Consider the following 13,521-nt stretch of genomic DNA (forward strand, 5'->3'; position numbering starts at 1 on the left):
CTGAATATTATTAGTAAGTCCTCTGCAATGACGTGCCTGGCAATTAAGGGAGCGGCATTTGCAGTACTCAGTGAAAACAGAGATAATGTACAGTTTAAAATGTTTGCAGACAAACAGTGCGCAGAGGTCAGAGACAGCCTAAAACTAAAAACAGGAGCATCTTCAAAGATAGTGGCACCCAGGGGAAAAAAAGAGATGTTACTCAAAACAGACTGGCTCGGATGCTGGGCACAGCTTGAAATAATTTATATTTATCATCAAAATGAATTTACTGTCTTATGAATAAGACACTGCAGTGCAATAAGCAGTCTGTGTTTTTCAACTACCCACAAATTGCTAGCTGTACAGGTTAAAGGAGGACTATCTTATTTTTTCCCAAATTAAATGAAAAAAGTTCATAGTAATATTAAGGCTAAGGCAATAGCAATTTTGGGTAATGTTCCTGTGGCTAAAGCAATTTGATAAATATTTGGGAATGAGGTTGTTAAGAGTTGTATATTCTTATATATGTGGCACTTCTGACTCAGGGTCTTGAAAACGGTGCCAACCATCATGTTTCTTTCACACTGGAATGCTGGATTTGCTGTTTCCCACCACTGGAAGGGAGCAAAGGTTCAACGCTATTCTTTTGCATTCCTCTGCCCACTCTTGCAGAGTGTTTCTTATCTGCAGACAGAACTGTGCAGGAGCAATCTCCAAGATAACTATGTGTATCTCAGAGTTCACACAGGCTCTACAAAAAGATACGCTCCTCTCAGAAACTGCCTGGTGTGACCGTGGTGAGCTCATTTGAAGGAATGCAACCAGTGAGGAATTTGTTGTGTCACTGAAAGCAGGAGCACGCAGGAGAACTCACAACCTTCTTATTTGCTTCATCATGTCAGGAAGACTTTTGGGATATGCTGCCATGAGAGTGGGCTTGCAGAAAAACAGCATCGGTCCTTTAATTATTTGTTCTACATGATGTTTTTCAACAGTAACATGCAGATTCTCTTGGTCTTTGAAGATGGCTGAAGTAATGTGAAATGCAGATAAGAGGTCAATAGCTTTTGTGCCCACAGCAGTGCTTTCCTGAGCCTAGTGTGTAAAGAAACAAAGGGGAGAGAGGCTGTGTTGTTACACTTTGATTTCAGAATCCAGAATCCAAGGAAATAACTTGTAAGTGGTATATATATATATAAATTCAACAACAGAAGTACTGGGTATGTGTAACTAATGACATCTCTGCCAAACCAAGACTAAGGATAATCACGAGATGTGCCTTCACTTAAATGGTGTATGAAGACTGTTAAAGCATTTGATTGTCTCACACTACTTATATTTGTTTGGGCTATTTTCTCTCATCTTTACATGTGAGAACAGTGATGCTTTCAAAGTGCTTAACTGTCTCTGTTTTCACATGCAACAAAACTGATGTCCAGAAATTTGGAGCCTGTAGGTGAGGTACCACAGCAATGGTAGTGCTAAGAATCAAATGTGTTTGTGTCTTAACTGTGTATTCCACATACTGGATCATACTGCGCCTAATACACCCAGCTACTGAGAGTATGAAGGATCTGTTTTGGTCATGCATTTATTAGAAGCTGAAAATTCGTATTTCTTCTTCAGCAGGGAGACAACTTAAGCCTTTTGCTTTCAGCTTTTCTGAGAGCCAGAGAAGACAATTTATTTCTGATGTAAGAAACTGTCACCATTAGCACTGTGTGCTCCTGTCACTCAACAGAAAAGAGGCCTTCTCTGTAAAAAAAAAAAAAAAAAAAAGACCCATCCCAGCTAAGAATTATAATTCTTGAGCAACAGCTGCAAAAAAAAGGTGCCTGTGACAAATGGACATCAGCTCTGGAGTTGTGTCCATCTCTCAGGCGTGGTGTACTGTCAGGACACGTGGTTGCAACACAGCTATGCATACAAACCTTGTTACAACTTCTGCCTGCTTTTGACTTTGAAAATTTAGCTCGTGCATTTTCCTTTAACAGAGTATTGTTCACGAACGTTCCTGTAGCTGAGAATAATACTACTGAGTCCAAGGTACGCCTCTGGAAGTCACCTTTTAGAAAATGTTTACATTCTTGCTGCTTATTTCCACAGATCCCTCAGCCAAAACACCACTAATAATAAGAACTTTTAATTTCACAGATGAAAGAACTTGGTGTCATCGTGTACAACTGCAGCTGCCTGGTCCTGGATTTACAAAGGATATTTGCCCTGTACAGTTCATTAAAATACAAGAATAAAATACCTCCAAGTTGGTCTAAAAGACTCTATGGAGTGTATGATACTCAAAACAAACTGACGCTGCAGCTGAATGAGACAAAATCAGAAGCTTTTGTGTCGGTAAGTTCTGAAATGAATTGCAGAGAGGGAGGGAAGGGGAGAGGATTATTTAACTCATGTAAACTAAAGTGCCTCGTTACTGAAACAGAGGTGTTCAACTGTTCTCTGGATGAAGTCCATCATATGGCTGTGTTCTCCCTGACAGATATTAGATGGTTTTATTTCCACAGTTCAGTACTTGGCTTTCATATCTTCTATTTTATTTTCTAATATTTTGTGGCTCTTTGAAAGCACCTGAATCTGTCTTCAGGAAAGCACATAAACCCATTAGAAATTAACAGGACTACTGATGGAAATTACCATTAATATGAACTTACGTGGTGTAATTTAAGCTGGTACATACGCGTTTCTTTCAACTGACCTTAAGAGAAGAAAATGTGCATTACTGCTATGTACTTAGCTGCAAGCAGCTATTAATGCTGAGATGAGACTTGTGCAGGTGACTGGATACATAGATACAGAGGTAAGACCACTATAGCTGTTATCTATACATCACTCTGTTGTCTGGGAAAGTGGTTATTTCAGTAGTTGAAAGGCTTTAAGAAAGTTTTATCATTTCCTGTGCTGTAAAAGAAGCTAATCACAGTATATTTTTACATTTTTATTTCTGTGAAACTGTTCTTATCTGCAATTTGCCATGACTGAAAACTACTGCAGAATATGTGCAATATTCTTATTCTTTGCTCTGTAATTTTCACTACTTTTCCTCTTTCATCTAGAAAATGGTAGGGACGACCTTCAAATTAGCTAATTTACTTCTAATGGTGGATACAAGGTGAATAGCTTGAAGTAAATGAATTCTTAATCAGGGATCAAATGTTGTATTATAAACTTAATGTCAGAGCTTGAATTTTTGTACATGATATTTATAAGGATCTTCACTCTTCCCTTGAGATGTTCATGCTTCTGTAGAACATGATCTACTTTTATTTTTAAATGATATTTTCAAACTTCTAAAATTCAAGTAGCATTCACTGTGCATTCACTGCCTGTGTGTTTGTATTTTTAATGGGAAGAAATGGAACACTCATCCATTTCAGAAGTGATGTAGCAAAACTGGAAAAAAGTACACAGATTGATACAGATATTGAAGGATCTTTCCTTTTGGACATTATTATATGAGTAAAATAAAACAGCCTTCATAATCAGGAATAGACTGAAGATTGTAAGAGTTATTTTCTATTCTACATAAAGCAAGGAATTGTCAGCTAAGTCTAGTACAACATGAAGTATGTAGCACTCAATTTTTACAAGCCACTAGAACAAGATGTTGATGCAGATGAGTAGTTAAATGGGACAGGATTTACCTTCACCTGCTGGGAGCCACAGAAAGTTCAAGTGTCCAAGATTTTCAGACTTTTACAGTCACTGGAGAGATGGAGAGCTGTTCTGGAGTGAAACGAGTGAAAATCTGAAGTGCCTAGGGCAGCCAGAACTAACAGTCTTCTGAGGAGCCATATACTTCTATTCATTCTGGACAGTCTTAAAGACTGGCTCAAATAAAGAGAACTGACTTTAAGACAGCTGAGGAGCTGCAAAACGAATTCTACCTGAAGTAGTTGCTGTTATTAAAATTATGTGAACTCCTACTCTCTTCTTAGCAATCTGTAAGAAACTAAGAAATGCTGCTGGAAGCCTTTCTTAGGGGGGCCACATAGTCATGTGGCAAAGGCCATCCTTAAGGAGACCATTAATTCTAGACAAAGACAAGCAGAGAGAGCTCTTACAAAAACTATTCTTCTGCAGCTTGCAGAACATGCAGTTCTTCCCATGTGATCTGCATTCTTCTTTTCTGTGGACAAAAAGGCCCTCATCTTGGAATTCCACTTCAGGAAACAAAAAGGAAGGAGTTACAGTAGTCAGAAGCTTAGATCAGCAAGTCCAACTCTGGGAGCTACCTGAATTTGTAGTCACAGCCTGTTTAGTTACTAGGTTATCTATAGTAAGAAAACTTTTCTTACTATTTATTTACTTAATAATATTAATAATAATATATATTATATAATAATATAATAATATTATAATATAAAATATAATATTATAATAAAATAAATATAAAAATAAATAATAAAATATAATATTATAATATAAAATTAATATAATATATTATAAAATGATATAATAATATAATAATAATATTAATTAATAATATATAACTTAATATTATTTACTTAACTTTTCTTCTATGTGAGCAGGCTGCAAAGCAGACCTGAATTTAACTGAGCTACTTCCACATACATTGTTCTGATGTATTGTTCTGGTGCAATAGCAAAATTCTGCTCAAAAGCTGTTAAAATGTTTAGATCTGAACTTGCTCCCATATACCTTACCTGAGAGCCTTCTGGGGCAAGGAGAGCAACGCAAGGACCTTCTTTATGACACTCACTGTCTATCACCAATAGGTCATCCACTTTGAAATGGTCAGAGGCCTTGCTGTTATGAAGGGAGATGATGCCCATCACACTGCACTTAGGAAACACTTCTTCATTAGAAGAATGGGTATCCACATTTCAGTGTAGTGCCTGTCTCTGTGCTTCCTTTCTCCTCAGTTAGGAAGATATAGGCGAGGATAAGAGTTAATACAATTGTTTTGTTTTAATCTACAAAGTTTACTTGGTATGGTGAGGAAATTCTATCAATAGATTCAGTTATTTCTTCCAGAAAACATGACTTTTCAATGAATTTCTCACCTACTAAAAAATTCTCAAAAAGTCGCCAGCTGGTTATCGGCATGCCCATCTGAAAGGCTGCCCTGGAGTTGTGTGGTTTGGTGGAACCAAGTGTTACTACCTTGGCTACTCCTAAAATACCAACACGAACAGCCTGTAAGAGGCTGGGAGCTCACTTCCTCATCGCTGCCCTTCTCATGGCGCCTGCTTGTGCTTGCTGCAGGGATGTATCACACAGTGCTTGCTGTCTTGACAAAGTACTATCCAACACTGAGGAAAGCACTAAAATACCCATGATGACCAGAGGTCAGCCATAAAAGAAAGTACCAATTGAAAGGCTAAAAACAAAAAGAAATTTAAAATGAGTATTACAAGGAGAACAGAGGTTTTTCTTCTAACCATCTTTGACTTCCTAGTCTTTGTAATGAAGGCATCTGAAAATGACAATGTGTAGCAATTCCTTTGTTGTTCTTTGTGACTTACAACTTCTCTGTAAGAAAATATTGAGCATAAGAACAGTGCAACAGCCTCTTTAAATTTCAGATGATATAAATTATGTTTAACAAATTCATTTTACACCTTTTCTTGAGTCTAGACTTGTTCCTTGAAAACGTATTTCACTTTCAACCTTTGTGCTATATAAAACAACAAGCACAACACTAAGTCACTGAACTTTCCTTCTTATAGTCAGGAGTCATTGCTGTAATGTATCTTAGCAACAAGATCATCTTCCAGATTGATTGAAAAAACACGTTCTGTTTGGTTTTCTTAGTATTCAAGAATGCATCTGGAATACTGGTCTTACAATTTTGCTACTGTTAATTTTCCAACATTTTCCTAACTTCCTTCTTTGTAAGAAGCCTTTTCACATCAATCAGTGACTAAGGCACTACCAATCTCTGTACACAGAAAGAGAGGGGGAAAAAAAAACAACACCACTAAAGAAAAAATAGACATATAGCCTCGATGCAAGCCAAGCAGAAAACAAAGGAGAGATGGCACAGCATCAGGAAAGCAATGCAATGGCAGAGCCAGCAGTGCAGGAACTGGCATTTGCTCTAATTCTACAAATGCCTTTAGCAGCCCCTGCTCTCAGGTGCCGTGAGCGATGTAACAGATGGCTCCACCTCTTCTCTGCTGGGCAGAAGAGTAGTAGGCCCTGGCCTGTGCTGCAGGTGGGTGACTCTAGCAGGCTGTCACCTTCTGCATCCCTACACATAGACGAGAAAAGCTGAAATCTTGGCTTGCTACTTACCAGCTCAGTACCAGGTAAAACCTGAAGCCAGGTTTTAAAGATAAGCTTCTTCCAAAACTGCAGCATCTCCCTACAACAATGACTGAGTAAATGGTAACGGTATGGTCGTGTAAACATGAGTAACATAACAGACTACTTTCTGGTAGTAAGTGACAGATTAGGTTCACAGATTTTTCTCTATCTACAGTAACCAGTCCTGGGACTCCACAACAGATTTATCTGAAATGTAACACCTTCAGCCAGAGCTTCAGAGAGGACAGTTTTCAAGCTTGTGCTGTCTACATTTTACCCAGCTGTATCTACCTGATGATGTTTTCAAGGAAAAAATAAGCCTTGAAAATTACTTTGATGTTTCAGTATTCCAGCAGGACGGGTAAAGTTAACAGTCTCTACTGAGATTCAGAATATTGCTTACTACCTTAAGACATGTGAAGGGAGAAGAGAAGAATCTGTCCTTCTATTTTAAATGCAATATTTGAATTTTGCCTTCACAGAATTCACCTAAACTCTTCTGCCCAAAGGACAGAGTCCTGGATATTGAAGCTATATACAATGTTATCGATGATGCCAAACAGTTTGTATACATAGCTGTCATGGACTACTTGCCGATCGTCATTGACACAAATGCTAAACGGTGAGTGTCCATGTGCAGGGCTAGCATGCTGTCACGATACTATAAGGTCTGCTGGAGATAATGAACTCACAGGAGATTAGTTGCTATGTGGAACAATTTCTTGGGGCCCAATTCTGCTCTTATTGAAATCAGTGAGAGTTCTGCCATTGACTTAAATGGGAGCAGAATTGGGAGCTAAGAAGACATTTCCAGTTCAGGGTCCTAAGCTTTGGATCTGCCTATCAAAGGGGCTCAGAACTTGTTTAGTGAGACCATCTGCAAGTGACTGAGACCCAGGAGTACAAGAACCTACATATCCATGAATCCTGTTCCTTACACTGTTATATCCACTGCTTTGATACCATAACTTCACAACTGTTCAACAGGAGAGAGAGAGTATATGTGCATGCAGAAGAGAGACAACGTGCTGTGAGTTCTCATGAAGCATGGGAGATGTCACAGTTTTACTGAAATACACAGACACATTAAAGGTCTTTCCAAATTCAGCGTAGATCACATTTTAAGTTGTATCATAACTGATAGGCTGAAAAATGCTAAGAACAAAATCAAATAATTTTTACACACTTTTTTTTAACATTTTTAAATGGTTTGTGTGAACCATTAAAAAGTACCTATCACCCAAAACTGGAGCCACAATTTTATAAAACCATTCCACTCAGAAAGAAGTATCCAGTGGTCCCTCAGTAACAGTTCCTATGAACGGAGCATCTCGTTAAGCTTGCTGTTCTACCCACGCACTTTGATTGCCATTAGGCGAAATGTGCTTTTTTCCAGTTTTGCATGAAGATATGTTTTGTTCAACATTTTCAGGAAAAAAAAGAAAAAAAAAGGTTTGGCTAATATACTGTGTAAACTATTTCAAATCCAGAAGAGGGCTTTTCAGATAAACTCATTACATATAGCTTCTCTCACATCAACGGAATCCTGAGTACTGCAAGCTGCAGGAACCTCAATCTCACATCATCCATCCATCTGATCTCTCTTTAGATTGGAAAGGGTCTATGTATGCACAACTGCTGCAGTGTTGCATGTGATTTTACTTTCTGTATTCCTCCCTTCTTTGTTCTTGTGCCTAAATAATTCAGAAATCCTTTGGATTCAGGGAGATCCAAGAAAGTCACCTGTGTGAATTCTGCAACATTTTCTTTAGCATTATGGCTTTGTATTCAAGGCACTACCACAGTTTCCCTACCTGTTCAGCTTCCATTTTTTTACTTTTATTTTCTAGCATTACAGAGATCAGATTTCATTAGGTTGAATGTCTTGAACTGCTAGAACAAAAGAGTATTTTCTTTGTCTAATTTTCCCTGTCTTGACCTGCTTTCACCTTGGGAATACAAAGCTTGAACTAATGACAACATGCATCTCTCTCACCAGCTGTGAGAATAGCACCATGGAGGCCAGTATCCTGTTCATGGCAGAAATTACCAGGAAAAAGCAGCATTCTCCTTTAACAATCCATCTCCTTCTGCTATTAAAGGATGTAGACACCATGTACAGCAGCAGCTCTCCTTTTCAAAGCATGAACTTAACATAAGGTGTCTGTTCCTCTCCCTGTATGAGGCAGAGGAGAAGGGAGAGCATGGCAAAGATTTCATTGTCCCTGTTCCCTTACACCTGCAACCAGCAGAAAATCCTTCCTGTTCCTCTGCTTGGGATAGGTAAGCAGCACCCTCTAGCTGTAGCTGCTTCTACTGGTTCTACTACTCTCACTACAGGCAGTGATGCAGGAGCAACTGGTGCAGCTATGAGAGAACATAGCTTAACTATCCTCACCTGCACTGCTCCGTGCCCTGGCAGGGTACAGTGACATGGAACAGGATGCTGGCTGATTTTCTCAGTGAGAACTCTTGCAGATGAGAGCAGTGCTCCTTAAACAGGAAATTAAATTCACATGTGTTTAGTTCTCCCTGTAATGTCTTCTATGCATGGCTGCCTAAAAATACTTTTTTTTTTTTTTGGTTTTTTTTTGAGTTATGTGAATATCCTGTATTCTTTCTCTACAGATACTGGCCATTTCTAGATGGGAAGATAAGAGAAGCATTAGTTTTACGAAGTATTAAAGTACGACTCCTCATAAGTTTCTCAAGAGACACAGATCCCCTTACTTTCAACTTTGTTTCGTCTCTCAAAGCTATCTGCACTGAAGTTCCAAGCTGTAGTTTGAAAGTTGTAAGTATAAACAATATTCCTTCTTTGAATCTTATATATTCTCCCTGCCCTGTCCTGAAAAAATGAAGAAAATTTCACAATTGAGAATTGGTTTCCATTAGTAGCAAAGCCTTTGAACGCCATTAAAGAACAAAGGAAATGGATGAGGGCTGCCCTGAAAGTAATGCCTCCTATGTTACTATGTTGGCCCACAACATCAGAGGCAGACGGTGGTGGTACTGCAGCAGAGCTGAACCCACCAATATTCCATTACATGTTGTAGCTGTGTGGCAGATGGCAGCAGAGGAGCACTCTGACACAATGGCATCTGACATGGAAAAGCATATGAAGCAAGGGTGTGGGATTCAATTCCTCCATGCAGAAAAAATGGCATCCACTGACATTCATCAATGCTTGCTGAATGTTGATGGAGATCAAACAGTGGACAGTGAGATGGTGGGTGGTGCTTTCCAGTAACAACAGAACATCTTGAAACAGCAGAACACCTCCACCTGTGCAGATTTTTACAAGTGCAGCATGCAGGTTCATCTTGTTCATCACTGGCAACAACGCAGAGCTAAGCTAATGGTGGCGACTGTGTTGAGAAAGTGTTTTATAGGTGAGAATGTTTTATCAATTGGTGTTACTGTGCTCTTTGTGCCTGTTGTAGTTCCCATGGAAATAAGTAATAGACATTACTTTTGGAGCAGCCTACATAATATAGTAAACTAAATTTATTCCTAGTAGTAACAGACACTAAAATTAAGAGAGAAAAATAGAATGATGCCAAAAGGCAGTCTGTGTGGGGGACAGCTTGCATAAAACACTGCATCTGGTCTTTCACAGCAAGGCTAACCAAGGCAACTGGAGCCTTATGGCTGGTAAATGTGACAGCACGAATGTCTTTTAGTCTGGATTTGTGCAACCTTACTGTTCAACTGCTTAGGCACCCACTTTTTGTTTATTAAGTACAAAATACAAGAAAAAATAATGACTGCCCAGAGAAGGTGTGGGTTACCATCCACGGAGGTGCTCAAGGCCAGGTTGGATGGAGCCCTGGGCAGCCCGAGCTGGTAGGGGGCAGCCCTGCCCACAGCACAGGGATGGGGCTAGGTGGGCTTTGAGTTCCCTTCCAACCGAAACTATTCTGTGACTCTATTAATTGCAGGAAAAAAAAAGAAAAAAAAAGTACTGTTTGTGTTTCGCATGTTATGATGTGGGATCTACTGTACGTATCTAAAAATAGACATTTTTGCCATAAAAAGCACTGTTATTTCTTAAGCGAGAAGCAGCATAAGTGTATTTTGAAAACCAACAAAACATACACAAATGACATTGCTTAAGCCACTTCTATTTTGATTAACTTCTAACTTGTTCCATCTTTAGCATGAGAATTCTATGTATGTTTTATTGAAGTGGTACCAAATGCTGTACATACTTGTACCTATAGGTAAAATCTTTAGCACAGAATTTATTCTGGACAGAGCTGAATGATGGGGAAAAAAAAAGATTCCTAGACATCTCTTCTAGTTAGATATCCTAGCCAGAGTATCTGTAGTTAAAATAGAAATATAACAATTTCCAAAACAAGCTCCAGGCACAGCTCAGTTACCTCTGCACTGTGCACCAGATGTGCTGCACTGTTTAAGTCCGTGCCTTGACAATAAAAAGAAAGAAAGAAAAAGAAAGAAAAAAGAAAAACTAGTTTGGTGTGAGTAATAACCTAGGGCTCAGAGTTAGCTGGCAACCATTTGATTTTAACTGAACTGTACCTCCGGCCACGACACGTATCTGATTCACAAAAAATGAGAGATGAGCACTGCTTTTCTTAAAATGTATATCCTTTGCATTCATCTGTTCTAGCCAGGATCAAAGTGTAATAACGTGTGTGCATGGGGCAAGGGAACACAAAACTCTACAGAAACTACTGTCATGTGCAGACATGTAGACATAGGCTTATACAGAAGAACGCTGCAATTTTAAGAGAAAATTACATTACAAACTGATTGAAAATGTACTTGAACTGCTATCCAGTGCTAATGCCTGAATAGTATTCTGACCAAAATCATACCCTCCCACCTTCTGTTCTCTTGGGAATAGCAAAGCTGAGTCCTACACAAAGTGCATTCTTCTGCCTGTTAAGTTCTGCTCCCTGTGGTATGCCTTGTTTTTTAATTCTTCTGGAAAGAGCAGCAAAGCCTTTGGGGTCCCACCAGGGTGCCCACGGCTTGGCTTGCTACAGCTGCAGAGAACACTGCAGTTTTTTTGCCAAAGGCAGCAGCCCAAGGTACTCGGTCACCTTGGAGCAGGTAGCACAGATGTAATTTTTCCATTAGAGAGGAACCTCCTGGCTTCCTGTGGCAGCTGGCCAGACTAGTTCAAGTTTTGGTACAAACACACAGTTAAAAACCAGGGCTCTGCAAACCTGCTGTGTTTAGCAGTGCCCTGAACAAGAACAACAAGCAGTCATTTTGCAGTCTGATGGAGGACATCACTAAGGCAGCAGACTGCAAGACGATTTCCCTGTTGCAAACACTGAATTTCAACAGCATTCTCTGTCTAGAAACAATTTTTTCTCTTTTGCTACAAAACCTCCTGACTCTGCTTTGAGTGTGTAAACTCAATGCACGTACTGTGGGGAAAAAAGAAAAAAAAAAAAAAAAAAAGACTGGGAAGAATTCATGAAGAAGAAGCTTTCCTTAGGGACAAAAAAGGAGCACATCACCAAACACCAAGGTAAGCTGCCACTAAACTGCTCCTCCTTCAGGCACCTCTGTCCCACTCATTGTGTGTCCAAAATTGTACCAAATGTGATCGTGAAAGTAAAGCTTGAATCATAAAGAATGAAGTCCAGGTGAAGAGTTCACTGGTGGGCCTCTTTGACCTGTCATTAAGTACTGTACTTAAGTTTTGCATGCTTGACATTTTATGTACATCCTACAATGCAAGAATGCATGCTCTAACACTCAAAGGAGCTTTAGAAGAGACCCAGCACTGTTGGTTACCATGCTGAACACAGGCAGGTGCATCTTCTGAAAGGTCCACTGAAAGTAACTAGATGTGATACTAGAGAACTGGAGCCTAGGAAGGAGAGCTGTAGAGTAGCATACAGATCTACAGCACCAGCTGTCTGCTAAGGTAAGGGGCAGGAAAAAACAGAACCTTTCACTGATTTTCCAGAAACATCAAAACAGAGCTGTCCTATGAGTCAAAAAAATATTGTGCATTAACTATGAAACTTTTACTCCTAAGCACCATTTTTATTTTAAAGTTTCAAACTCCTAAAATAAGGATGGAAACAATGAATGAAATCCTAGCAAAAGGTGGTGTTATTAACACTGCTTTTTTGCTGAAGGTAGGCTAAGAGAATGTTAATCTGAGCTATTTAATGCTGCTGATGGTTTGCTTGCTTAGCTAAGGCAAACGTCTGTATTCTGTTTGTGAGCACAGATGCAGCTCCCTATGGTATCTGTACTGACAAGGAATGACTTGTCAGCTGTTGCCAGAGAACACGTTACGTATTAAGTCATCTTATCTTTTCCTGTCTGAAGTTGAAATTTTCTCTTGTTTGCACATCTGTCGAACCTATCTCAGTTTGACAATTCTAAGCTTGTATGATGATTGTGCTTGGCTATTTTTGTGGCAAGATATGTAATTTTTTTGTTAAGTATCATAATCATGGGAAGAGAGCTTGTCATGTTTTGGTTCCTGGCATTGAAAACTTCACCCACGCACAATTTCTAGATTAGTTCCTACAACAAAAGTTAGTTATGCAGTGCTTTGCTTTATCTTCCAAATCACTGGGAAGTTAATGCAAGTACCCTTGAAGGACACATGGCTGCTAACTATCTCTGTTCTTGTTTTGTTGTGCAAAGGAAGCCCTGTTCTTCTGGCTTTATGCAGAAATATGAGGTATTTCAGAATGATTCAGATCCATCTCCAACTTGCTAAGTACACACTTTCTGTTGTGGGTTTTTGTTTTAATCCATGACAGAATGGTTCCTATTAACCTTTTTTTTTCTTTTTCTTTTTTTTTTTTTTTTTTATGGCAGAAATTCTTTGACCTCGAGGAAGAGAGTGCATGCTTTCTCAAAGATCAGAAGAACACTTCCCTTCCAAAACTAAACCGTAACAAATATATGGTGACTGATGGAGCTGCATACATTGGTAAGTAACCACCTCTCCAGCAATTCTAACTTGTAGCCATCAAGCTTGAAATAACACTCACTTATAGTAAGGAATCTATAGCTGATTTACTCATTAGTTAAATTACTGGTCTAATTTCTGAATGAAGATAGCTTTTAATTTCTTATTTAAAAACCTCTTAAATTTCTTTTTTCCTATGAATCAGTTTCTCAAAAGTAGTATGATGTTTTCAGAGTTTAAAAAACAGATAGAAAATACAATATAATTCATGAAATAGGAATAAGTATGACTAACATACTGCTTCCACAATGCAACAAAGGTGGATTGCTTTT

General features: G+C 38.9%; 1 protein-coding gene and 2 long non-coding RNA genes across 9 annotated transcripts in view; 1 reads left to right on the plus strand and 2 right to left on the minus strand.

The window, feature by feature from the left end:
- The window catches only part of PLD5 (phospholipase D family member 5), a 167,695-nt gene that overhangs the window by 142,156 nt on the left and 12,018 nt on the right, over positions 1–13,521 (plus strand). For all 5 annotated transcript variants that reach the window (XR_014882126.1, XM_085219641.1, XM_085219644.1 and 2 more), the window contains 4 exons: positions 2,137–2,334; positions 6,753–6,892; positions 8,899–9,064; positions 13,096–13,210. Coding sequence is in view for 4 of the 5 variants with exons in the window: in XM_085219641.1 (XP_085075767.1) it covers positions 2,137–2,334; positions 6,753–6,892; positions 8,899–9,064; positions 13,096–13,210 (619 nt within the window). In the remaining variant the exon portion in view is untranslated. The remainder of the gene's footprint in view (positions 1–2,136; positions 2,335–6,752; positions 6,893–8,898; positions 9,065–13,095; positions 13,211–13,521) is intronic.
- The window catches only part of LOC116216313 (uncharacterized), a 56,321-nt gene that overhangs the window by 12,499 nt on the left and 30,301 nt on the right, over positions 1–13,521 (minus strand). The window lies entirely within an intron of this gene.
- On the minus strand, positions 1,748–6,758 carry LOC116216314 (uncharacterized). Its single transcript, XR_004158842.2, has 3 exons — positions 4,665–6,758; positions 4,062–4,160; positions 1,748–2,695 (listed from the first exon to the last, which is right to left on the minus strand). It is a non-coding gene; the product is annotated as an uncharacterized LOC116216314 (long non-coding RNA).

The sequence above is a fragment of the Meleagris gallopavo genome, chromosome 2 (genome assembly GCF_905368555.1).
Source record: "Meleagris gallopavo chromosome 2, MGAL_WU_HG_1.1, whole genome shotgun sequence".
In the NCBI taxonomy this organism is placed as follows: domain Eukaryota; kingdom Metazoa; phylum Chordata; class Aves; order Galliformes; family Phasianidae; genus Meleagris; species Meleagris gallopavo.